Source organism: Heterocephalus glaber, unplaced genomic scaffold (genome assembly GCF_053883595.1).
Source record: "Heterocephalus glaber isolate CG9 unplaced genomic scaffold, H.glaber_assembly_v1.0 deba00001472, whole genome shotgun sequence".
In the NCBI taxonomy this organism is placed as follows: domain Eukaryota; kingdom Metazoa; phylum Chordata; class Mammalia; order Rodentia; family Bathyergidae; genus Heterocephalus; species Heterocephalus glaber.
The window spans coordinates 42,535,013-42,559,925 of NW_028258315.1; the positions used below are offsets into that span (position 1 = coordinate 42,535,013).

At 38.4% G+C, this 24,913-nt stretch overlaps 1 protein-coding gene across 6 annotated transcripts in view; it reads left to right on the forward strand.

The window, feature by feature from the left end:
• The window catches only part of Sfmbt2 (Scm like with four mbt domains 2), a 235,580-nt gene that overhangs the window by 106,154 nt on the left and 104,513 nt on the right, over positions 1–24,913 (forward strand). For 2 of the 6 annotated variants that reach the window (XM_004854532.4, XM_087181970.1), the window contains exons 5-7: positions 9,962–10,050; positions 11,519–11,765; positions 18,505–18,602. In XM_004854532.4, the coding sequence (XP_004854589.1) occupies positions 9,962–10,050; positions 11,519–11,765; positions 18,505–18,602 (434 nt within the window). Of the gene's footprint in view, positions 7,298–9,649; positions 9,770–9,961; positions 10,051–11,518; positions 11,766–18,504; positions 18,603–24,913 lie in introns of all 6 variants that reach the window. The other 4 variants (XM_087181973.1, XM_087181974.1, XM_087181971.1 and 1 more) reach the window with 4 other exon arrangements.

The window sequence follows — 24,913 nt, forward strand, 5'->3', positions numbered from 1 at the left end:
TGATGTAAACTTTTTGGAAGCCTGACTTTTTCTTTTTAAAAAGTATACCTAAGGGAAAACGTTGGGAGAAATTTGAATGGAAACTCTTTTGCTCTAGCAAAGAAAGTCCCTTTACAGCTATACGTTAAGTATAAAAAAGAGAAAGAGACCTAGGAGAATAAAATCTTTAACAAGCAAGTGTCTTTTCCTATTGAACTTGGAGCCCTGGACTCGTGTGATATGTCAATTCAGTCTTGACAGTTTCTCTGCAGTGGTAGCTAATAAAAGACCTGTAGGAAATTTTTCCTAGTGGAAAGGGGAAAAAAGTGACTGACTCTTTGAAAGGGATTCATTAAAAGCAAGAAAATGTTTAAAACAGTAGCAGAAGTGTCTATAAAAGGTGAGATATTGGCAGCCAGGGAAGAATTGCAGAGAAGGTGCAAGAATGAGAAATTTCATATTTTAAATTTATGGTTTTAAAGTTCTCCCAATAGTTTAACAAGTTATTTATCTTCTAGGGTTTTAAAGAACATGCTGCAGAGTAACATGCATTGTACTTTGAGAATGTCAGACATAATTCTATGGCTATGTCGTTGCAAATCTTGGTTCTTTTTAGTGCTGAGAACTTCTCGGACCTGCAGGAAGGAAGCAGTTGGTCCCTTGGGGAAGAGGTACTTCTGTGTGGTACCTCATATTTGTTTGATCTCTGAGTGCTTCCCTTCTCTGAAATGAACAGGGTTGGTGTTACCTAAGAGAATGATAGTGTTAATCATACAGAGGGAAACCTCTAAATGCATGTGTCTATCTTACATAGTATTAAGGGCAGAGTTGGTTAAATGGACTGATCCCTGGCTTTGTACATTATATAGTTTCAAACTAAAATCTTAGGCAACTTGTCACATTTGTAAGCAGTTAAAACAAGCAAATGCAAAACAAAAAGAAAAGGCATGACAGGCTTGTGACATGATAATGAGTTTAATCATATCTTGATGAAAAGTCCACTTGATATTTTCAGCAGTGGCTTTTAATCTAAATCAAGCAAGTACTGCTTCATCAAATGGTTAGTAGAGCAGACACAATTTATAAGATCATTTAATATGTCAGTTCTTCCTGTACAAAAGTTCAGTAACTACCTGCTATGTGCCAATTGTTCTCAGTATTGGGTATACACTTGTGAACACAGTGGACATCAGTGGCCCATAGCCTTCTGCAGTTGACAGTCAGGTGGAGGTTGTAGACAAATGGACTCAAACATGTACTAATAAATTGTGTTAAGTGTATGAAGGGAAAGGGTTTGGGGCTGAGGGAGAGAATAGTGGGTCAGGAGGACCAGTGAGGATGTGCTAAGTGAGCTGGGGAGAGATGGTGGGGGACAGAGGATGCGTTCCTATGCAGAAGAAGGAAGGTGGAGTCCATTAGAAGGGAAGATCTTGAAGCAGTGATGGAGAACCTTTTAGAGCTTTCAATGATACAGTCCATTGCAACACCCATGCCATAGGTTCGCCACCACTGTGTTAGAGAAATTTAGGGAAGAATAGCAGAGAGGGACCAAATCATGAAGAACATTGAACCAGGCTTGGGAGTTTTAAATTTATTCTAAAATTCAATGACTCAGTGGCACAATCCCATTTGTTTATAAAAGGTTCATGTTGAAAACTGTTCACCAAGTTTGAACTATAGTAGATAAAAATTAATATCTGAAGTATGTAGACAGCTCCTGAAAATAAACATTTTAAAACAGATGAGTCTATAGAAGAATATACAAGGGATGTAAATAAGGAGTTCCCAGAAAAATTGCTATAATGTAAGAATTATTATTATATTATTGAATTGCTATAATGTAAGATATTAAACTACTCTGATAATCAGTGAAAAGAAGTATTTTCATATACCTGAGATTGGTGAACACTTAAGAGTCTAATCATATTAAAATACTGGTGATGATGGGGAGAAGTGGGAACTTTTATATGTTGATGATGAGAGTTTAAATTGTAAGAATGACTTTGGAGAGCAGTTTGCCAATATGTGGTAAATCTTTACTGTCCTGCTTCTAGATATTAACCCTAGAGAAATACCATTATAAAAATTAATGGTGTCATTTCAGACTTCCTTACTGGTCCTGTCAGCAGCATTTGGTACAGTCCACCATTCCTTTCTTCTTGGAATATTTTCATCACTTGGTAATAGACTTACCCTGGCCCATGGCTGTGCAGCTGGAGTCTAGATATTTGTAGACTGCAAAGTGAGTCCTCACAGAACTGTGCTTTGCACATTGGGGTTAGGGATACATTCTACAACTTGTATCAGATAAGTTTAGGAAGAGGTTTATTTGGAGAAAAGGGGAAATGTATGTACATAGACCAAAATTTACACAAAGAAGGCCTGTATAGGCCCCTTGGGTCACTCTTATTTAACAGGGATGCTCCTGGATATAAGGGTGTGCACTTTGATGGAGAGATCTTTCCAGCTTATGGGTTTTCCTTCTTATATCATGACCATGGAAAACAGCTTTGATAATAGGGAATTACAGTCATTGTAGCACCATGTTCTCCCAAGTTCAGGAAGAGGTACCCATCCCATGGAAAACCTGAATGAGCTTGCCTCGGTGCCCCTTAATGGGTCATGTCCCAGCAAGCTCCCTGTCCCCTGGAGCTCTTGGCATCACTTGGGGTATTTCCCCCATTGCACCATAAGATAGAGCTGTGCATAGCTAACTGGGGCTGTTCATCTAAGTGACTAGATGCCAATGTCAGTGATATCTGTGACCTTCATGTAACTGAGAAGATGGGAATTGCTCACCGTTCACATAAGTTCTTTCCCCCTTCCATGTGCCAGAATGTGGGATTGAGCCATCTGTGCCCACACATTTACTTAGAGCAAGATGATAAGACTCAAGGGACCTGGGTTCCCAACACATCTTGTGAAGCAGAACTACCTGTCACACTGGATCGCCTGCCTTGGGATTGCCCTGAGAGAGATGTTTGGATCTTTATATTACAACAGCTGAGCAGTGACACAAGTGCAGTGATCATCATAACATGAACATGGGCTGGGGATTTAGCTCAGTGGTGCCACGCCTGCCTGGCAAGTGCAAGGTCCTGAGTTTGATCCCCAGTACCAAAACAGAACAAAAAAACCATGAACATAAGCAGGGCTTGCCCCTGACATATAGTTCTCCTGAGTCTGTCTCCCCTTGGTAAATGGCAGCTCCGTTCTTCCATTGCTTGGCCCAAAAGCTTTGCCATTTGACTTCTCTTGTGCTATGCCAGCAAACCACATTGGCTTTGCTTTCATGACTTTAAAGACTAATTAAAATTAAGTTGCCAAATAATAGTTGTATATCTTTAAGGGGTTCAATGTAATGTTTTGATCAATGGATACATTGTAGAAAGATTAAATCAAGTTAATTGATATGTCACATCCTTTACCTCTCCTGCTTATTGTGTGTGTGTGTGTGTGTGTGTGTGTGTTGAGGATGTTAAAATCTTTTTTAGCAGTTTTGAAATACACAGTGTATTATTATTAACATGGTCACTGTGCAGTGCAACAGATCATTAAAAATTGTTCTCCTTTCTAACTGAGACTTTGTATCCCTTGGTCAACATCATCTCCTCACCCCTAGCCTCCAGTAACCATCATCTTCCTGCTCTATTTTTGTTTTATGGACTTTCTTTTGGCAGTGCTGGGGATTGAACCCAAATACTGGTGCATGGTAGGCAAGAGCTTAGCTGCTGAGCTACTCCTCCACCCCGGAGATCAACTTTAAGTTCACAGTTCAAGCACTTCTCTCCCCTGGCACCATGTCTGCTGATCTCTTGGCTGAGTGGTTTTGATGGCCTCCTGACTGCACCTCCTTACAGGCAGTTAATAAAGTCATCATCAGAACAATCCTTTTAGAACTTTATGTCATTTTGCTTAAGCCATCAGCTGGCCCTCTCTCTTACTTATATGACCATGGAAGTCCTTATGTTGATCTGTCAGTCTCTGATCTGTCGGAATCTCATAGCAGAGAGCTATGAGAATGTCCAAAATGAAAAATGCTGGTAATGCCAAGTGCTGGCAAGGAAGTGAGACCTCACCTCTGTGTGTTCATGCTGGGGACTTCTCTTGCTGCTACTTCTAATGAAGAGCTGGCAAAAAACTCTCCCAAGTGCCCTCAAGATTACATTGATGCACATAGCTAGGTACCAAGGTCTTTGCCTTATTTAAACAGGAAAAGTCACTAGGATGAATTCCTTTTCAGTGAGATGTGACAGTTGTGTGAATTGTAGGAATAACTCAGGTGATAAAAAGTCAAGGTTATAGAGCATCTGCTTGAGCCAGATTGAAATGAAAGTGTATAGGAATCTGGCTTGAATTTGGAATTCTATGATCCATCTCAAAGATACTGTTTTTCTTGCTTCTCTGTGCTCTTGTGCATAGTACAGAGAAGTTTAGTTTGAATATGGAAAAAAATCTAGACCATGAGAAATATAGAATGATCTGTGGTGTGAATTTTGAAAAGTAACTTTCTTGTATAAACATCCATATTGATGTGAGCATGTTATAGTATCTATTCCCTACTGATCCTGTTTTCACAGAAAACATCAGCCAGTGACTGGAATAATAATCTTTGTGCACAGTGTGTCCTACTGTATTAAGAGTGTTATTGCTGAATCTAACCTGAGAGATAGTATTTTGCTACCAAGTGATCAATTTGATAAAACTGAAAAGAAGCAGGCTGTAGCTAAAAATGAATTGGATTCCTCAAAAAGGTTGCATTAGGAATTATTTGCCATAAATATACCCTGTTTTGGTACTAGTTTGCACCTGTTTCAAGATGTGATCATGATGACAAATTTAGCACTACTGTTGAAGTTAGGGAGGGGCAAATAAGAGATTAGAAAACTATGATCTCTGGAAAGAACTTTTACTCTAATTATAAATTTTTGAATTAATGAAAAATTGCTATATAATTTTATGTCTTTGACCATAAGTTTACACTCATGACTTAATGTACATCTTTACTCAAAGTTAATTTGGGCTTGCAAGAAATTTTGAGTTTGTGATGAAAACATTAATTAGTTTAAAGCATTTTACATATGCTCGTCTAAAAGAAAATTTAGTGTGTTATATAAACATTTGAATGCATGAAAGAGCAATGATTGATTGCGTTGAAGCAAGTAATACTTTGCTTTTTACAAGGTCTGAGCCAGATCCATGAAAAGAGTTAGAAAGTTTGTATTTATCTTGTTTAATCCTTACAACTGCCTGATGAATAGTTGTCATTAAAAGTCATATCCTATTGGGCCGGGGATTTAGCTCAGTGGTTCCAGCACCTGCCTTGCAAGCGCAAGGTCCCAAGTTCAATCCCCGGTACCAAAAAAAACAAAAACAAAAAAGTCATATCCTATCTAATACTAAGCTATTTTCAGTAAAAAACAACTCTCTTCTTTTCATTCATAATATGGAGGAAAACCCTAAGCAATGTGCAGAATGTTAGGTAGCAAAAACTTTCCTTTTTAAGGGTCGGTGTAAATACTGACCAAGGTTTTAATGATTATGACATAAATATTCAGTATTTAAATTATATAGATTATTCTGAGGTTTACAAAACTCAATTTTTTCCTTTTAACCTAATGTAATCACTATAAGAGTTCTCTGTCATTTGCTTCTAACAATTCTTAAATGTTACCTTTGTTGAGCCCTATTCCTTTCAGAACAAAATGACATTGTTTCTTTTTGTAATCATACAAGTATATTGTACAATTGACAGAATCTTGAATCTTTTCCTCCAACAACCTGTCTATGATGTGTACTAACATGTGTGTGCACATGAGTGTGTATGATGTATATGACATTTTGCATCAATTTTGTCTTCATTTGGATTGTATTTATTATTAAAGATAAGAATACTTTTTTCTGTATGTCTCAACACCAGCTGTACACTAGGTGGTCCATTGCACATAGTGGGAGAATTTTCATCCTGTTGAATCATTTTATGGTCTCTCCTCGTTTTTGCGGAAACAATTTCATTTGAGCCCAATATGAAAAATTAATGCAGATTCTCCTTTCAAATTCTCCATAGGAAAAAGCTCTGTAGTCTTAATACTATAGTAGGAGTAAGTGCTTCCATTTATAATTCAAGATCTACTGCTGCTGCTTCTTTTCTTTAGCTAAATCAGTGTTAAAAAAATGAAACAAAACAAAACCCTTTCTGACAAGTCAGAGGCCGCTGCCTAACATCTCACTCTCACTGTAAAGGTCCAGTTCTCCTGTTTGCCAGGAGGCATTTCAGTGGATTGAGCACTCTTATTTATCTTTGTTTTCCTCTGGAGAGCCCATTACAGTGTTAGCAAAAGAATAAAAAACACATAGACCAACAACACAAAGAATCGAAGGGAGACCAACACAGAAAGGAAATTTCAAAGCGTTTTTGGTGGCATGACAGCTGATGGCGGCGTGGTGTCTCTTGAATTATTGGGAAGGTGGCTGCAGCCCACAAACATGTCTGGACTGCAGCCCAAGGGACTCCTTGGAATCTCTGGAGGTTTGTGCCTTTGGATGCCAGGTGGGTGAGAGTCCCATGTGAAAATCACAGGGCTTAATGGGATGTCCATGGTCAGAACACTTTACATTCTCTATCCCTGCCACCACCTTCACTTCATGGTTCCACCAAGGTCTAGACCAGGCGTTTGTCCCTCAGGCTCATCTCTGAAGAACCCGTCAGAACTGTCCAGGGAGACCCACTGATGCTGATTAGGAAGTTAAACTCCCAAAAGGGAAGCCACCCAATGTCCATTCTTTGAATTAAAAGCCTGTGTTCCAGGACACACATGTTTCCTCTGGATTTTCTGTTGTCTCAGATTTAAGATCAGGGACTGCTAGATGCCCCAGGAAAACCTGTGAGAAAGCAGAGTAGAGAAGAAGATACAACAAGCTACCCCAAGGAATCAGAGCTGAACCAGGCAATTAGAGAGGCGGGAAACCTTCATTAGTTAAATGAGAGAGGTTTTGAAAATGGCATTTTAAGGAAAAGGTCCTAGAAGGAAGGAACCACCAGAGAGCCAGAAAGAACCATAGCAAAGTATCTTGTTGTGGGTGACCCACAAGATACCTTCAAAGAAAGGTTGGTGAAAAAGTGACTTGAGAAACTGACCTCTCAGAAGAACCACAGAAAACCCTGTATGTTTATTTTAGAAGATGGAGCTAAGACTGCTGTCCCTTTTGGGTGGCCTAGAGTGTGTCCCAGTGAAAATTACCTTTTTCTTCATTGTAACTCTTCTCTCATCTTCCAGATGAATGGAATGGCCTGGTGTGGCAGGGCATCTCTGTTCAGGTGGGACATAAACAGGAACTGGGGAGTGTGGGCTATTGCTGTGGGTCCAGTAACCCCAGCAGGGTCTCATTGTTCGTGATCTGCTTGCATGGGCAGCCCAAGTATGTTGACATCACTTGGGACACTATGTTGACAACTTCAGTGGTGTTTTTCCAAATTCTGAAAAATGATAGTAATCTTCTGCTTGTCACTTGAGACTTTTTTTTATAGCTTTCTAATCCTAATAAAGCTATTGTGGGATTTGGAATCATCTCTAAATGCCCTCACAAAAAGTACACATTTGTTTTCTTTTTCTGAACCTCAAGGACATGATTGCCTCCTTCAATCTAATGTGGGTTTCTCCCACAAATTAGGCATTGTTGGAATAGAATTTGGACTCTTTTAAAAAACAGAGTTGAATGCTTATATAACTGAATAGAAATTTGAAAAATGTTCATGAGAAAGTTGAAAATAATCCTGATTGTATGCTTCTTGGGAATTTGTAGGAATGTCTCTCTATAAATTGAAATGTGGACAGTGATTACAAAGTTGTGGATAAATTCTCCTTCACCTGAAACTATAGGGATACCCACACACACACACAATAATTTCTTTCCTGCCATCAAGTTTGCCTTTGATGCCGTATTTAGGTGCAGGGCAGGGTAGGTGTTCTGACATTTAATGTGTGGATTGGTTCTTCAGTTTGAAGAAAAGGATGATGATCATGAGGGGAGGATTTGGTTTACATTTGAATGAGATTGTTCTTGTCTTCACACTCTTCTGATTTTGAGTCTTTGAAGAGAGATGTGCTACAGTGTAGAAATTTGTAGTTTTGAGTTTTCTCCTTAGAAGTTCAGGTGGACACAGGAAACCATGCCAGTTAAATTCTATTGCAGTGAATTCTGAGGAATTCCCAGGCAAACTTGCATTATACAAGAATTTTACCAAGTTGAATATTGGTTAAAATAAGTCCATAGACTGGGACTTCTAAATTTGTTATACTCAGTTTTAATTTTATGGTCATGTTTATTTCAGTAGGATTTTTTTTGTTGTAGTTTGAAAATTTAGGGCTTTGAGAACCAAAGCCCTAAATTGACTGAAATAGTTTCTTTTAAAATTAGCAACATTTCTGTGAAATGTTTCACCTCTATTTTTTAACCTAAAATGATTTGTGTACTTTTATAGCTTTATAGATAACATCTTCCTCGAGAGCAATTTATTTAGATATTCCATGGCACATAAAAGATTGCTTCAGAGTCTTGTGCAGAAACATATTAAGGGAAAGTTATAGGAGCTCTGGAACTCAGGGCTTACACCACGTAAATTTCAGAGCCGTTTCCAGTGCTCTCTTGCTAGGATTCTGACAGTTTGAATATCTGCATTGCACTGTGTCTTTGTAGGGTACTTGCTAAATTTTTTTTTAACTTAAATGGTAGCTTGAACTGTGTGCATGTTTGAAAGAGGAAAATTGATTTTCTCAGATTGGATATAGACATAAGTGCTGTCAAACGTAAGACCACTTTTTGCTTGACTTTTACTTTTGGCATGCAATTCGAAATGTGTATTTATCAAGTTGAGTTAAGTATTTTGTCTTCATCAGGAAACTTTTAGGCAGACCTTTGTTTTTGTGCTGGCTCCCTTACGCTGCTCACCTGCTGCTTCCTGGCTCTCCTTGCGCTGGGAAGGTAGGAATCTCAGTGTGTTTTAGTGGAATATGGAGTGAGTGTGTTACTCTTGCTGACTTTACAGGTCTGTTGTTCCCCTGGAAGGGCTCAGACGCTCAGGAACGTGGGTTATCTATCTTTGCCAAGGCTTTGAAGACCGTATCTTAGGAGAGTCATCAAGAAGGGACATTGTTCTTAGGTGTTGGGTCCTAAGCACTTGTAGGATGTTGGCCTCTGGGCCTGATGGTTTTTTGTTTTTTGTTTTTCAAAAGATGCTCAAGTGCATTGCTTCTATTCACAGTGCTGGCACCTCACTTGTGTACCCTGCCACTTTGGTACTTGTATAATTACAACAGGCTGCTTTTGAATTCTTTTGTTACCATTTAAACCTTCACAATACTGCCAGATTCATTGTATGCAGAGATCTCGTTTATTAAATGTCTTTGTCCACCTTTTCAGCTGTCCATTCAACATTATTTTCCAGGGCTGCTTGCTTAAACTTCACCTTAGTCTTGCTGATTACATTCTTCATTTCTCTTTGACTCATGACTTTGATTAGCGTGTACTGTTTTCTCTCACTCTGGGAAAAAAAACCCCTTCTTTTTCCCTCACTTTATAAAACTTATATATAATTGAGAGCCTGGTTTTATTTTCCCACTGAAAATTTTTCTCTGATTTCTCTGTCCTTCATTGATCTCTCTTTTTTTAGAGCCTCCTGAATCACATACTTCATAAATAGGATCTGCTTTGGTGTTCCCAGGAGTTTCTAAACAGTTTGTCAGACCTCAAGACCTTGGATTCTTTGATCTCCTAGGTACCCAGGCACTTGGTGGGTGTAAAGTCACAACCTGTTGACAGATTTGTTGTCCCAATTATAGTACTATTTATTTAAGCATGGTGCTTAAAATTAGGAAAAGTGTTGAAATTACAGCAACATACAGAAAACCTCAGTGATTTTAAGTTTATATAATATTTTACTGATGTGTTGAAATATTTTTTGTTTCCTCCCTTATCTTGCCAGCAATCAAAGAGAAGTACACAGACTGGACAGAATTCCTCATACGCGATTTGACTGGCTCTCGGACAGCACCTGCCAACCTGCTGGAAGGTGTATGTATTGTTGTTATGAATCTATTATATCTCTGAAGCATCCCTGCCCCATGAACTCAGACCTAATGGCACCTTTGCATATATCCTTCTGCAGATACATGTGTACACACAATATCTTTATTCTAGCCTGACTTCCTGTTTGTACAGAATTACTTAGGTGACAGGATTTGGATGTCACTAACTAATCTTCCCCTGTCACTAAATGGAAATTGTGCTGTATGTGAATGCATTTTAAAATTCTATGTAAGGATGCCTTCTCATTATCCTATATGTTTAAGCCTATCTCCTGTATTAGTGACTGTAAAAAAGTCTTGTAGAATAACTTTGAATAGGTGATAACTAAGTGTTAAGTATTGAGTTATCAAATATGTCTTAAGAATGTCTCTGAAAAGAGAAAAATTTAATGACCAACTGGGACTAAGGTGCAGATTTTTTATTTGTACTGGGAATCAAACTCAGGACCTTGCACTTGTGAGGCAGGCAGTATGCCACTGAGCTAAATCCCCAGTCCTAAGGTGCAGATTTTAACAGTGTTATTATTATTATTATTATTACTACTATTATTATTGTTTTAACCTTCTCAGAAATAGAATTGATACTTCAGACTACCACCAGCTGATGCTCGCTTAACAGCTTTTGTTTTGTGACAATTTTGTTTATTTCAATAGCTGCTATTTTAACTGTTAACAAACCAAAATGATGATTGTTCACCTTTTCAAAAGGACACATTGTCTTATTATGTTAATTTATAAAAATTCATTTGCCTAAAAGGGTGGCTGAACAAACACCCTTTTCATATGTTAATATACCCCAAGAAAGTTCCTTAGGAGGGTCAATAATTATGTGCTTTCCAAGCCAATTACCAAGTTAAGTGGTTAAATGTAGCAATAATTTTACATAGTAGTCAAATTTCGATAATCGTGAGTGTGTATTAGACATCTCATCTACACATGGTCATACTTGATTCACCAAATCAAATTACCAGAGACTCTTGGTTATTAGAGAATTGGCCATCATAAGATGAAGGTCTATTGATGAGTCATGGTTTAAGTCTATTGTCCTGTATTAGATACATCTATTTATTTGAAAATGAGACTTTTTGCTACCACGTTTTCTAGCTCCAGGCAAATTTGGGTATAATTCTTCTTAAAAGTGTACTGTTTTTTTTTAACAAATGCAAGTTTACCTGGGAAGGGTGATTTGTTTGAAGCATAAACTGTTATTTTCTATTTACTTGTGATTTTTATTGTTGGGTACAATGTTGGGTACATTGATGTGTGTGAAGGAGGAGAGGGGAGGGTTGGGGGGTTGATGGCTGTGAGGAGGATGGGGGTGGTGGGAAACACCAGACTGTTTGCCAATAGCTTGGATGATGGTGTGAAAAAAATATTATCTTCTGCTGTCATCTGTTTCCATGAGAACCTTAAAATAAAGTTTAAAATAAGGAGTTTTGCTTCTGTTTAAACAGCCTCTGCGAGGGAAAGGCCCTATAGACCTCATTACAGTTGATTCCTTAATAGAACTTCAGGATTCTCAGAACCCTTTTCAGTACTGGATAGTTAGTGTGATTGAAAATGTTGGAGGAAGATTACGCCTTCGCTATGTGGGATTGGAGGACACTGAATCCTATGACCAGTGGTTGTTTTACTTGGATTACAGACTTCGACCAGTTGGTTGGTGTCAAGAGAATAAATACAGAATGGACCCTCCTTCAGGTAAGGCCCAAAGGTCTTACTGTTGTGAAGTATGTAACTAAAAGAGGTGATATTTTCTTGGATGTGTCTCTGGAAAATTTCTTATCTCTGTGGTATCTCTTACAACTGAGCATGTGAATTTTAAACTTGTTAACTCCAGCACACTTTGTGTAGAGAATAAAATCCAAAACTTTAATCAGCAGCTTTCTCAAAGGAGAAGGTAATGTTAGAAGCCTTAGGAAAGTTGATTTAGTTCTTTGGAATCACTGGTTCACAAAGGAAAGATGCAGTAGATTGGGCTTTGAACATATTCTCCCCCTTTCAGGCATTTTGATAATCTTGCAAGTAGATTCCACAGTCTCTATCTGTCCATTTATCTGTTTCTCACTCTCTCCCTACCCATCTGCAGACTCACCGTTTCCAACCACTCACATATCTATCCATTCACATCAACCCATCTTTCCATCCATGGATCTCTATTTTCATCCATCTAATTACCTATCCATCCATTCATCTGTCCATCTGAATATCTAAATCCATGCTTATCATTATCTGATCCATTTGGACAGGAAGTAGCACTAAGGAGATCATCATGACTCCCCACCTCCACCCCAACCCAGAACACCATCCATTGTAGATAGCTTCAGATGTGCTGTCAAGTGACTTTGCCTAGACTTAATTGAAGAAAATAGTGCATTATGCTTTTTGACATACCTAACTAGTCAAAAATTTCAGTATTTACAAAATAACCATTCTTGAATGTTCACTACATGCCAGGTGATTTTACATCTGCTATGTTGTTTGTTTTGATTTAAAAAAAAAAGTGCTCTGTGTTTGGTGTGAATTTCATTTCAGCAGATAAAATTGAGGCTGGCTTAAGTTACTCATCCAAACTTCCCTGGCTGGTAGAAAGCAGATGCTGCGGTTCAGATCCCCAGGTTTTGTGTCCATTACACCCCATTTACTCTGCTGATCTGTACTGGTCTTAATGGACTTTTTGGTGGGAACCCTCAGAGCAAAGCTGTTGGATTCTCATGGAATTAAAGATGCTAAACCAAGAAAGAAATACTCCTTTCTATCAGAAATTGTTGATCTTCATTCTGGTCAGTTCTGTAGGTATATTTGGAGGAAATACTTATTGCCTTGCTTTATTAAAAGCAAGGAGGGGCCAGGGATTTAGCTCAGTGGTTCCACTGCCTACCTCGCAAGCACAAGGTCCCAAGTTTGATCCCTGGTACCAAAGAAAAAAAAAAGCAAGAAGATTTCCCTCCTAAATTAGTTGCCAGTGTTAGTCTTGAATATGTGAAAGTGAGAGGTTATATATACCTTTTATGTCACTCAAGAGCATTAATTGAAAAGAGCTTCCTGGTTCTGGATCCTGTGTGTTTGTATCTGTGTTAAATCTGACAGGTATATAGCCACATAACCTGATATTATGTTACATATATATTGTTGTTGCCAACACTTTGAGAGGCAGCCAGGAAATCCTTTTATACCCTGAGCAGTTTTGGATGCTGACAAACAAAAGGCTTGGGCATATTGTGAGAAAAGATCTGGGCTTGGGTTTGCTTTGGGATTCACAAATTGGCAGAAAAAATTTACCTTGTGGGAAAAGGTGGGTGTATAAATCTCAGCTTAGTGTCTAATTGCTTTATAAATTGTAGGAGAAATATATACTTTCCTGGAGAAAAATTTATAGCAAAGCAAATCATTTCACATAGCTTCTTACGTCTTCAGTCATGTTCTTTTCCTGTGAAATCCTGGATCTCAGAAGGGAAAGTGTAGAAACTGTAGAAATGTAGGGAATATTTCCGTATGAGTTCTCTCTCTCTCGAGATAATTTCATGGTTTTTTAAGCATAGAAATAAATAGTGCTTATTTGTCTTAGAATTTTCCGGACAGGAGTTCATATTACTAGAGTTCATGCAGCTTCTTAATGACTTTGAAAGAGGCATTTGTCATCAAAAGCTCACTTATCCAATATTTAAGTTGTCAGCAAGAAGGGTTATGTTTGGGAGGAATAAAATAAGAGGTGAAAAGACACTCAAAATGTGACTTTTAGTTCCTTAAATGGAGTACTTACAAGATGAAAACTGGATTCTCTTGCCTCAGTCAGTGAAACAGCACCCCTGGGAAGAAAGGCAATTACTGCCTAGGTTTTTACACATGGGAATGGAACTTGATACTTTGGATTTGTGTAAATTAATTTCAGATCCCAGTGTGACTTGTACAACTTACGTGGCAGCACCATTTCCTTCACTGAAATATAGATGGCAATAAAATTTTAGACTTGCATAGAAAATTCTAGGTTAATTTTCTTAGCCCTGAACACTATTTAATTGATGAAAAATGTGCACCATTAACTGATGGTGCAGAGTCAGGATGGAAGGGTAGTGGTAGGGGCTAATAGTGGATGCCATGGGTGTACTCAGAGGAGGCTGTACCAGCTGATCCCTCCCAACACACTCTTCATTCTTCATCCCCACTAATACTCTCACTACTGTTAGAAATAGTCCTAACTCTTCTTTCAGTTTTAGTAATCCTCTTTACTTTTTAAAGGGCACAATATTTCTCAACTATTCAGTACCCAGGAGGATAATAGAAACAAATGATAGGAAGTAGCTGGGAAGTTATTCTTCAGAAACCCTAGGAGAAGGTGCTGGTCAGGTACATGAATTGGAACCCTAAACGTAAACCTAATCCTAACCCTAACCCTAACCCTAAGCACCAGGACCAAATTCCAATACTCAGGTACTTGAAATTCGACATTATCCCTAACCCTCACCATGAACTTATGCTAATACTAACTTTCCGACCCACACTTGAAGACACAGGCATTTCAATTTCAATGCTATCTATCACCCTAAACCAAACTCTAACCCTAACCCGCACCCTACCCTAACCCTAAGTCATTTTCAGGTACCTCTATTTTAGCACTATCCATGACACTTACCAAAAGAAGAACCCTAACCCTAAAAATCATACCCACTCTCCAAACGCCAGGTACATGAATTGGAACCCTAAACCTAAACCTAATCCTAACCCTAACCCTAACCCCAAGCAGCAGGATCCACTTCTGAGACTGTATAGTTTTTGAGCCTTTCAATGTCTGGCCCGAAGCAGGGGACACAGCATTCTGATAGTTGAGATGGGAGAGAGTGGAAGAAGCCATTGAACTCTGTAAAATAGGGATAATTTCTCATTTGCTGGGCTCTGAGTGTTAAAAGGTGCACCAAGTAATTGGCAGTTTCTAGAGATTCAAACTTGATCAGATTGTTATGCTCAAGCCTTGGTATTTCAAGAAGTTTTAGTGGCTCATTGAAGTCAGGGGTCATTGAAGAGCCCTTCTTTCTTACTTTCCCTAGAAGTTCAGAAAGCAAGATAGACTTTTATGTGTCCTTGTAGCATTAAAGAAATGAAATTTTTTGAGGTCCCCTCCATTTCTAGCGTGTTTTGTAATTTTTTCATTCAAAATCCCTCTCTCGATCATTACAATATTTTTAAAAAGTTTTAAATTGTTCCTAGAGTCAGAACATTTGTGAATCTAACTTAAATTCTTTCTGCATAAATTATTTCTCTGCCTAAAAAGAATTGGTGTGTTTGGTATTTGTCTGCTTGGGTTGCCATAATAAAACAGCACAGGCTGGGTGGCTTCAACAATGCACTGATTTTCTCAAAGTTCTACAGGGTGGAGCCCTGAGCTCAGGGTGTGGTTTGGGTCTAGTGAGGACTTTGTCACAGGTCTGGAGACAGTCTCTTACTGGCTGTGTCCTCACATAGTGGGCTGAGGGAGAGCTCTGTCATCCTTTCTCATTGGCACACCAGTCTCACTTTGAGGACCCTTGCCACATAACCTGACTCTGGTTACCTTTCAGATACCTTCTGCTAATACTGTCACATTGTGGGGTAGGGCTCCTCCATATGGATTGAGGTGGGGCACAAGCATTCAGTTCATAATACTTTCCTAGGTTTCCTATCTTAACCATTCAGTGGCCTCTCTTCACTGATAAGGCCTAATGGAGAAGGAGAGAACAGAGGTGTGGTGGGAGTTTGGCACACAAAAGAAAGGATCACTCCTCAAGGCCTCCGTTTGTGATCATTTATTCATTTATGGTTATGTTCTGCATCCCTGTCTTCTGTAACACTTATTACAGAACAACTTGCTAGATCCTTGCATGAAGGGAGATGGCCTCATTTTCTTGTAGGTTTCTAGTTACAGGTGAACAAGGACACATGTTAATTGCTTGTGACTTCCTCACAAACAGAAGTTGGAATGATGTACTCTATTGAACCACCTGCTACACAATCATCTATAGAAAATGTTTTCTGTCCTTTTAATGGAGCTGTTTATTGTCCATGAACTTACTGGCATAACCAGAGTGGCTCTGTCTCCCAAAGTGCACACCACACAGGGGGCATTGTTCTCTGCTTCTTGCTTCTCCAAGGTGTTTAGCCTCTGCAGGTGGCTGAGCAGACTAACAAATCTGCAACTGAGTTTCACCTTTTCAAGAAAGAAGGAAGCCTTGCCATGGGGCTGTACTTCACTATAGGGTTTCATAGCCTCAGAAAGAAGGCAAAGAATCTTAAGCTTGTAGGACAGAGGCAGAAGTCAACTAGACCCCAGTGTGCATATTCCTTTGTCTGTGCCATGGAGGGAGAGAGGTGGCATTGAATGGATGGAGGACCCAGCTTGGCAGACATGACTTGGAGGCCAGTTCTCCAGTGCCAGTGTGTGTGAGCCTGGGATCAGGAGGCCCTGGCAGCCCAGAGGGGTTTGCAACCTCCACAGAGTTCTGATAGTTTGGATCTAACCCAAGACACACTCGGTTGTCATTCCTTTTGACCTTGAGTATTTTTTATGATCACTCTTTCACCCTCTTCCCTGTCTCAGAATCTCCTTTCCTTACTCAGAGATCACAGTCAAGGGTGAAACTGGTCAGGACTATGGAGCAAGAGAGCAAAGGGTGTAACCTCCCTGAGTCTGAGCTTTTCCTTTTTCTTTGCCCTTTGTATCTTCAGATTCATTCTTTGGTCTTGGCTTTGGAAGTTCATGTCACTTCTCATGAGTTGGTTTTTTTCCTACCACAGCAAGATTGAGCTTCTCATCTGCCTATTCTCAACTGGCCAGAACAGTGATTTGCTTGTGTTTCTCGGGGAGGACTCGTGTCTTGGGCACTGTTTCCCCGCTACGTCTCTCTTTGAACCACTGCCTTGGTGTATACTGGGGCTCTCTGAGTTGCTGCTGTGCCTTGAATTGGAACCAGCAGTTTCAGGGTATCTTTCCCATCCCCATGGAGCAGTTTATAGGGCTCCATGAACTGACGCCTTGCCTAGTTTGTGGGACCTTGTGACAAGCAGGGTCTCCCTCAGTATGTCTCCCTCAGTATTCTTACTTGTAGAGGAGCCATTCATTCATTTATTGAAGTCCTAGTTTGTGTCCCCAAATTTGTTAGATATGGCTAAGAAAAACCACATCTATTGTTCTGATATAGAACCCCAAATTTGTTCGAAATTGCTAGGAAAAACCACATCTTTTTTTGTTCTCACATAGAATACGAAATTGGAAAAAATAAAATTTTCTCCAGAGTTAGAAGACTACTTAAAATGCTGGAAAGGGTTACAGAAAATATATACAACCAGAGGACATTTTGTCAAAAATCCACTCTTTGTGTGTCTTTGTATCATGGACAGTGACCGCAGGCAACACATTGATAACTTGGCTTGTTCTGGCAGCATTTTGCACCCACCTTAATTATGTCTTGAAATGACTAAATAAACTGCTAAAACAGAGGGGCTTAAAGCCCAAGGTGAGTTCAGAAGCTATGAGAATCCAAATATATGACTTTGTGCTAAAAAAGCAGACATGCAAGAAATTAAAAATATAGCCCAAAGGTTTAATGTTGCCTTTTAACTGTGCTTAAATTCACAGTCATATCCTAACTGTCTGTCTGAAGTAGCCTGGCTTGATATAGTGAAGGTATAAACATATCTACTTTCAGTGAGTGCTTCTGCAAATCCTATTTTGATAAGGTCTTAAATCTATTGAGATCAGGCCATAAAATTCCTCTGCACTTTCAGCAATAGGTAAAAACAGTGCTCAACATTTTTTTCCTTTTAATTTTGCATTCAGACTATGTAACCTCTGTGCATAAATCTCCCCTCCCACCCCCCACCACTGCCTGGGGAAAAATATGGGCAACATGTGGTGTGTTAGCAACATTTCAAGTGTAAATATGAAACTTGGTTGGTAAATTTTAATCCGTCCTTTAATAATTTTCTGACTTATAAGGACTATTTTTAGCATATGAGAGCTTAGAGATTTGGTGAAAAATATGTAGTAATAATTCCAAATGCCAGACAAGAGTCGTTTGTAGTTTAGAAACTTAAATAATAAGTTCTTCATCAGTGCCTAGTACACCTTGGGTGATGTGTGGAATTTGGGGCTGTCGATGACTGAAGGTTCTGTTAATGTGATTAATACCATTAAATTACTTACAGAGTTCTCACAAAATGCATACAGATGTTCCCTGAGGAAGAACTGTATTAAGTTTATTTTTCATTTCTGATAGCAGAATCCCACATTGCTATTTAATTTCAGAAACTCCCTTTAGCAGGTGGCCATTTATGGCAGGCAGAGTCTGAAATTTGATGATTCCTGAGAATGCTGGGGTATTATGGAAGTAAAGGAAGATAAAATTCAAGAACCACCCAGCAGAACATTGTAGTCCTTAAACTCTTCTGTTGTTTGCTGTTGATACAGAGATCTATCCTTTGAAGATGACCTCTGAGTGGAAATGTGCTCTGGAAAAATACCTTATTGCTGCCGCAGAGTTTCCTCTTCCAATGGAAGTATTTAAGGTAAGTTGTTGCTTCTTAGCACTTTGGCTTCTGTTTTCAAGCATAAATAGTTGAAAAAGTATTCTCTGTCAAATCTTTTGTCACTGTTAGTAGAGCTACCTTCTGGGCCAATTTCCATTTCAAATGTTTAAATTTATGTCTGTTTCATTTTACTTTTTTTTTAAAACGATCATCTTTATAAATACCCATATTATAAGAGGCTGATTTAAAATTTTTCAGGTTATTGTTTTTCTCTATAATATAAAATCTCCTTTTCATCCCCTCACTTCCTGCCAAGAAGCAAAAGAATACATAGCCTGTCTGATTTTACTGTTTGTTTGATAAGAATGATTGAGAATGTTGTTTCTCCTGATGGTTTAGTTTTTTTTGATGGTTCATGAAACTTGTCATGAGTCTGCTACATACTATACCTTCTGCTGGGTGCTCCTACAGAGAGGAAGGACTAGGAAACATACCTGAGCTGAAACAGATCTCCACGTTCTTAACACTTTTAAAATCATACTTGGAACTTCTGTGGTGGACACAAAGATAATATGCAGAGGTCTGACTGCTCCCACACAGATCCCCACATTTATTTTATGAGCTCCTGTTCACCCTCATTTTCAGACTCAGCTGGTCTTAGTAGCTTGTGAACCTTTTGAGGATTCTGGTGTATTAATTGGGTTGGCTCTCAGCTTTCTGCTGAAGACTTCTATTTGGCTTTGCTGAATATGTTAAATTAGTTACTTCTTGTTCATCAGCTGTTTTAACTTCCATACCTTTGTTGCTGCTGAGTGGATTCATATCTTTTTTTTTAATAGTCTCTTTAATGTAGTTTTAGTTACAGTTTTTAGTAGGAGATAAAATTGATGTAGGTTTTAGTCTGTTGCCTGACGCTGCTATTTTAAAAATTCTTGTTTGGTCTCTTGGGTGAAATAAAGCTTCTACATCTTCTATGCTGCACCAAGCCTGGTGTGATTTCACAGTGCTCCCCTTTGCAGTCTCATGTCAGTCCAGGCCTCTGGCTGGGGCACCAGCTTGGCTCTACACTAAACTTTTTTAGTTTTTCAAATACCTCTTATGCCTGATTTGTTCTTTTTGCTAAATTCCTACTCATCCTCCAGTCCCAAATGTAAGTTCTCTGAAGGGATCCTTCTCTGGACCCCTAGACTATCCCCAGCCCAGATGAGATTGGCTTCCATTAGGAGTCCTTGTGACATCCTGTTCTACAATTCCATGTAGTCCTTAGTGTGAGTCCTTGCATAATATCCATCTCTTCTTTCCAATTTTGAAGCTTTAATAAGGCAAGGGCCACATCTGTTTGTCCATATAGGTCCTTTCCTATGGTAGTATTTAAAAAATACCTGTCAAATAAGTGAACAGATTCTTGCTATATGTATTTAATTCATTGAATATAAAAATTGTGAGTTAATAGAGTTATAGATTAATTGGACATGTAGACTTGTTTAGAACAGTGACTACTAAGACTTAACAGGCATAAACATTAGTAATCTTTGATATATTTTAATTAGAAATTGACTAATTTATTAAACATTTATTGAACAGCTATTCTTTGCAAAGGGCTATTATGTGCTGCTACCTGATTTGAGGGTATTATAGTTTGCTCATCTTTTCCAAAATATGATTACCTTCTTCCTTCACCTTCATTTCTTCCTATGTGAATTGAGACTATTATGCTTGCTTTGAATATTACGTATTCTTAAAATTCATGTGTTCCTTTTATAAATATCTTTTATTTCAATTTGAGAAAAGAGAAATGGGCAGTTTCCTAGCCGTATGTGCATAGGATCAATATTTGTATGATTAATTTGGAGGTCAGGAGAATAACGACTTGACTGGTTTCCTAAGGTTGTTGTAATAAATTTCCATGGATTGAATTACCTATAAAAACAGAAGTTTATCCTCCCATACTTCTAGAGGCTACAGTTTGAAGCCATGTGTTAGCACAACCAGACTCCTCTGCCTGACAGCTCTGAGGGAGAAATAGCCTCATGAACCTGTCCTCACCTTCTGGCAGCTGTCTTGGCGTCACTCTGTTCTCTGCTTGTGTCTTCACCTGGCCTGTTCTGTGTGTGTGTCTGTCCAAATGTCCTTCCTCTTACTAGGACATCAGTCATTGGATTAAAGCCCATGCTAGTCCAGTATGACCCCATCTCAGCTTGATTCATTTGCAAAAATTCTCTTTCCAAATAAGGCCTCATTCATAGGTTCTAGATGGACATGAACTTATCAGGGAGACTATTTAACTCAGTATAACTACATTTATGTATGCTAAATAGAGAAGTAAAATACTAATATTCTCTACTGAGTTCCTCTACTTATAAGGAGAGGTAAATAAGTTCAGAGAGATTACATGGGATGAGCTTAAATTGTCTTTATAATTACTTCATTTATGAAAAAAGATGGGAAATTTTCTCTCTCAAGTTTTTAGAAGTTTCAGGTAGCACTATTCCTCTGCAAGTTCTCCCCAAATAGAATATCTATATCTATATCTATATCTATATCTATTTATATATCTATATCTCTATATATATCTCCCCCATTATCACTGTTGGATTATCAGTGTTTCTCTGCAGGCAGACTTACATTCTACTTTTTTCATTATAGTAAAAAGAATATATGTTGAATTCAGCAGTGAATCATCTGAAATGCATGTTGTTATGGAAAATTGCCGTCATGTTCAGCTGTTATGAGGCAGAAGTTAAAGCTAAGCACATTTAATGGCTAGAGATGAGCAGTATTTCCAAGCAATTCTTTTTATTATTTTTACACTTTAGATAAAATGGGCATTTTGATGGAATGCATCTCATTATGTTGCAGCTTCTCACTTTGGGGGTTGTGCTCACATGTCTGTGTAGCTGTGTCTGTACCTGGAGTTGGATCAAGTTCATATGCATTTTTCCCCTTCCATCTGGAACAGAAACACAAACTATAAAAATAAGCTCCTAGTTAGTACTGTATTTCTGATGTTATTTACCTTCCATTTGAGAGAACATTCTATAAAATGATACTCCATTTTATAGGAAATACTAACTTACCTTATTAGGAAAGTGTAAATCATCTCCAAAACATACAGTTCAAAAATATACTGTTAATGAAAGAGAAAATAAAAACAATGTTTAAAACACCCATTTTATTGAAAAGTAAATATTATTTTTTTCCCCTAAAATCCAACTGCATTACTTGGAGTCCTAAAAGATGTACTGAAGTGATTGCTACACTGGTACTAATTTGCTCTTCAAAAATAATGAGGATTGCCGGTTATTTAGCTCAGTGGTTTCGCTGCCTGCTGCGCAAGCACAAGGACCCGAGTTCAACCCCCGGTACCAAAAAAAATAATAATAATAATAATGAGGCTATAAGGTGATCCCATGGTCACCAGATGCTCAGATCATTCTCCCTGTATCACACAGCTGGGTCATGCTCAGTGTTCAGGACACAGAGAAATCTGCTCAAATAAGCCAGGCATGGTGACCATACCTGTAATCCCATTCTCAAGTTTAACCTAGTCTGGGCAACTTTTTGAGACCATGTCTCAAAGTAAAAAGCACTGAGGATGTAGCTCAATATAAAAGTCCCAACTTCAATTCCCAGTACGATTAAAAAAAAATTTGCTTAAGAGATCTTAAAATGTGAATAAAACCTTTGATGTAGCCACATCTACTTATTTTGCACCCTCTGTAAGCAATCATTTTATTAACTCAGTGTTTTCCACTGTCAACTAAAATGAGGTACCTTGGTTCAACAAAAGCTTTTGGTTTTTGTCTTTTCTAAAGATCTGCTAGGATAATTTTCTCTGAGACTTGTTTCTATCATAAAACAAAGAAGTTAGTATGACAGGACTATCTCAGCTTTTTGGCCAACAACGTCTGTACTGCCCCAGTTTCTCAATTCAGTGTTGGCTAAGATAACCACTAAAGAGTATTTTGGAACTAAGTTTAAAAATAGGGCCAAAGGAGACTAGAAAACAGTGTGATGTTGAGTCATGTAATTCTACTTCCCTTGTCTGACACTCATGAGCCTACTATAATTGCTACTGCTTTTCATTCTGCTATTCTTTTTATTGGGTTTCATTGTGGCATTTCCATACATGTATATTACATATTTTGATCATATCCAAGCCTTGTATCACTCTCTGCCATTCTTATAAATTGTGGTCTATCTACCTCTGTGACTCCAATTGTTGGCAAATATTAAATTATGAAAGTTTCACTGAGAACTCATACACCCATCAAAAGATTTACAAGTCAGAAACAGCACTTCCCAATGTCTCACTTAGTGGAATTAAGTTTTTTTTTCCTTAGAGAAAAGAAAAGCATAATGCAGGCTAAGCAAAAATTATCTAGCTATATTCATTCATGACCACACCTTGTAATGATGAATGTACTTGAAATGCCACTAAAATCCAGGATTAATTTATATCCCTGAGAAAAGGGAAAATTTTCAAGACTTTTTGTCTTTATTCTTTTTTAAAAGAGTTGAAAATTTCATTGTGTTTGAAATGTCCAATTAAGCTATTTAGAGATTTGCAGTAGTGTGAAGGGAATTGTAGATAGACAAGGGAGACGTAAGGCCCAAACCTTGGCAAACTAGACTTGATCCCTTATCTCTTAGTCTTTACACTAACCTACTGCTGTGAAGTTATACAGTGTTTCTTCATTAAACAAACAGAAAATAGAGATGCAACAAGCTTGTGGGAATATGCTCAAGAGAATACTTGAGTTCCGTGCTAGAGCTGGCTGGAGCGACTAGTCTCTGCTTTCTAGTCAGTTTATTTTCTGTACTGTATTGCATACACTCTAACCCATTCTCAAGTATGTATTAGAAGTGAGAAGATGACATATGGCTGAACAGTGACTCCTTAGTCCTCCTGGGTTATTTCCTTTTATTTCGAGCTCAGAAGTGGTACAGTTTTGATGGAATATGGACATCCAGTACTTGAGTCTAAGATCCCGGCCTGCTGCCTCCCTGGCCAATTTCTAATCAATATCTGTGTCTATAGTAGAAGTCAGGATAAGTGAGGGTCTGGCTTCATCAGGACTTGCAATGGATCAGAAGTGTGCCTGATCTAAGTAAAGTCACTCATCAGTTAATGGTGGGGTTACGACCTTTATGTGCCTTCCTTATTGTTCGAGCATCAGAATGTATTTACACAAACTTAGGTGGTGTAAGTCACTTGCTGTGGCTTCTTCATGCAACCAGGAGGGCCAGTGAACTTGGGAAATATGAAGCTGCCTAGAAACTTTTTTTTTTGGTACTGGGGATCGTACTCGGGTCCTTGCGCTTGCAAGGCAGGCGGCGGAACCACTGAGCTAAATCCCCGGCCCTAGAAACTTATTTTTAATGAGTCACACCTTAAAATGATGATGAATGTATAATGTTGTAAATGCATAAACCACAGTGGTTCATTGTGAGTATCAAGTATCATATAATGTACATAAGTGCTTGTGCCATAATTTTATATGTCTGACAGCACAGTAGGTCTTTTTACCCCAGCATTACCACAAACTCTTGTAATCCATCACACCATGGCACCATGATGTCACTGGGCACTAAGAATGTTTCAGCTCCATTATAATCATACGGACCACTGTCATATTTGTGTTCCATCATAGTGTGGTACATGACTGTATTTTGATAAAATGTCCTGTGTGTTGATATCCTTTGACAGCTTAATTTCTGTCATTTTTGATATAAATAGAGGTTAAATAGATCCCTGGTAGAAGTTAGAAGGTGCCCTCAAAATCTATAAATAAAGGACTTGCCCTACTGGCAGTGTGATAAGTTCAGTCAAGTTGGGTTCGCTCTCAAGCTCTGCCTCTAATCCTTTCTTCTTTGAGTCTCCTGTTCCCCATTTGTTAAAGTTTAATAAACAGAGGGAAGGGGCAGCTGAGAGTAAGTTAATTCCTGAAAAGAAATGGGAAAGGGATCTGGGGATGAGGGAAATGGACAGGAAGGAGAAAGGGAAGTGAAAATGATTAAGTTGCTATGCACAATTCCCCAAGATGAATGTAATTTGTTATGTACTGCAAAAAGCATACTAATAAAAATTTGTACCCTGAACTTAAAAATAAGAAATGCTCTATTGTGACGCCATTATTTTTTTTATACAAATAAGTAAACAAAGTCATTCTGTGCACATCACCTTTCTAAAAATGTTCACTCTGCTCACTACACACTTTAGATTCTGTACCCCATGATTCCTTAGTGTTTTTATTTTCAAGCTTTGAATTATATCTTTTATTACAATTGTAGATTTAACCCAGAGGATGGGATCTCTTTTGTATTTCAGCCTCTAAGACCTCAGTTAG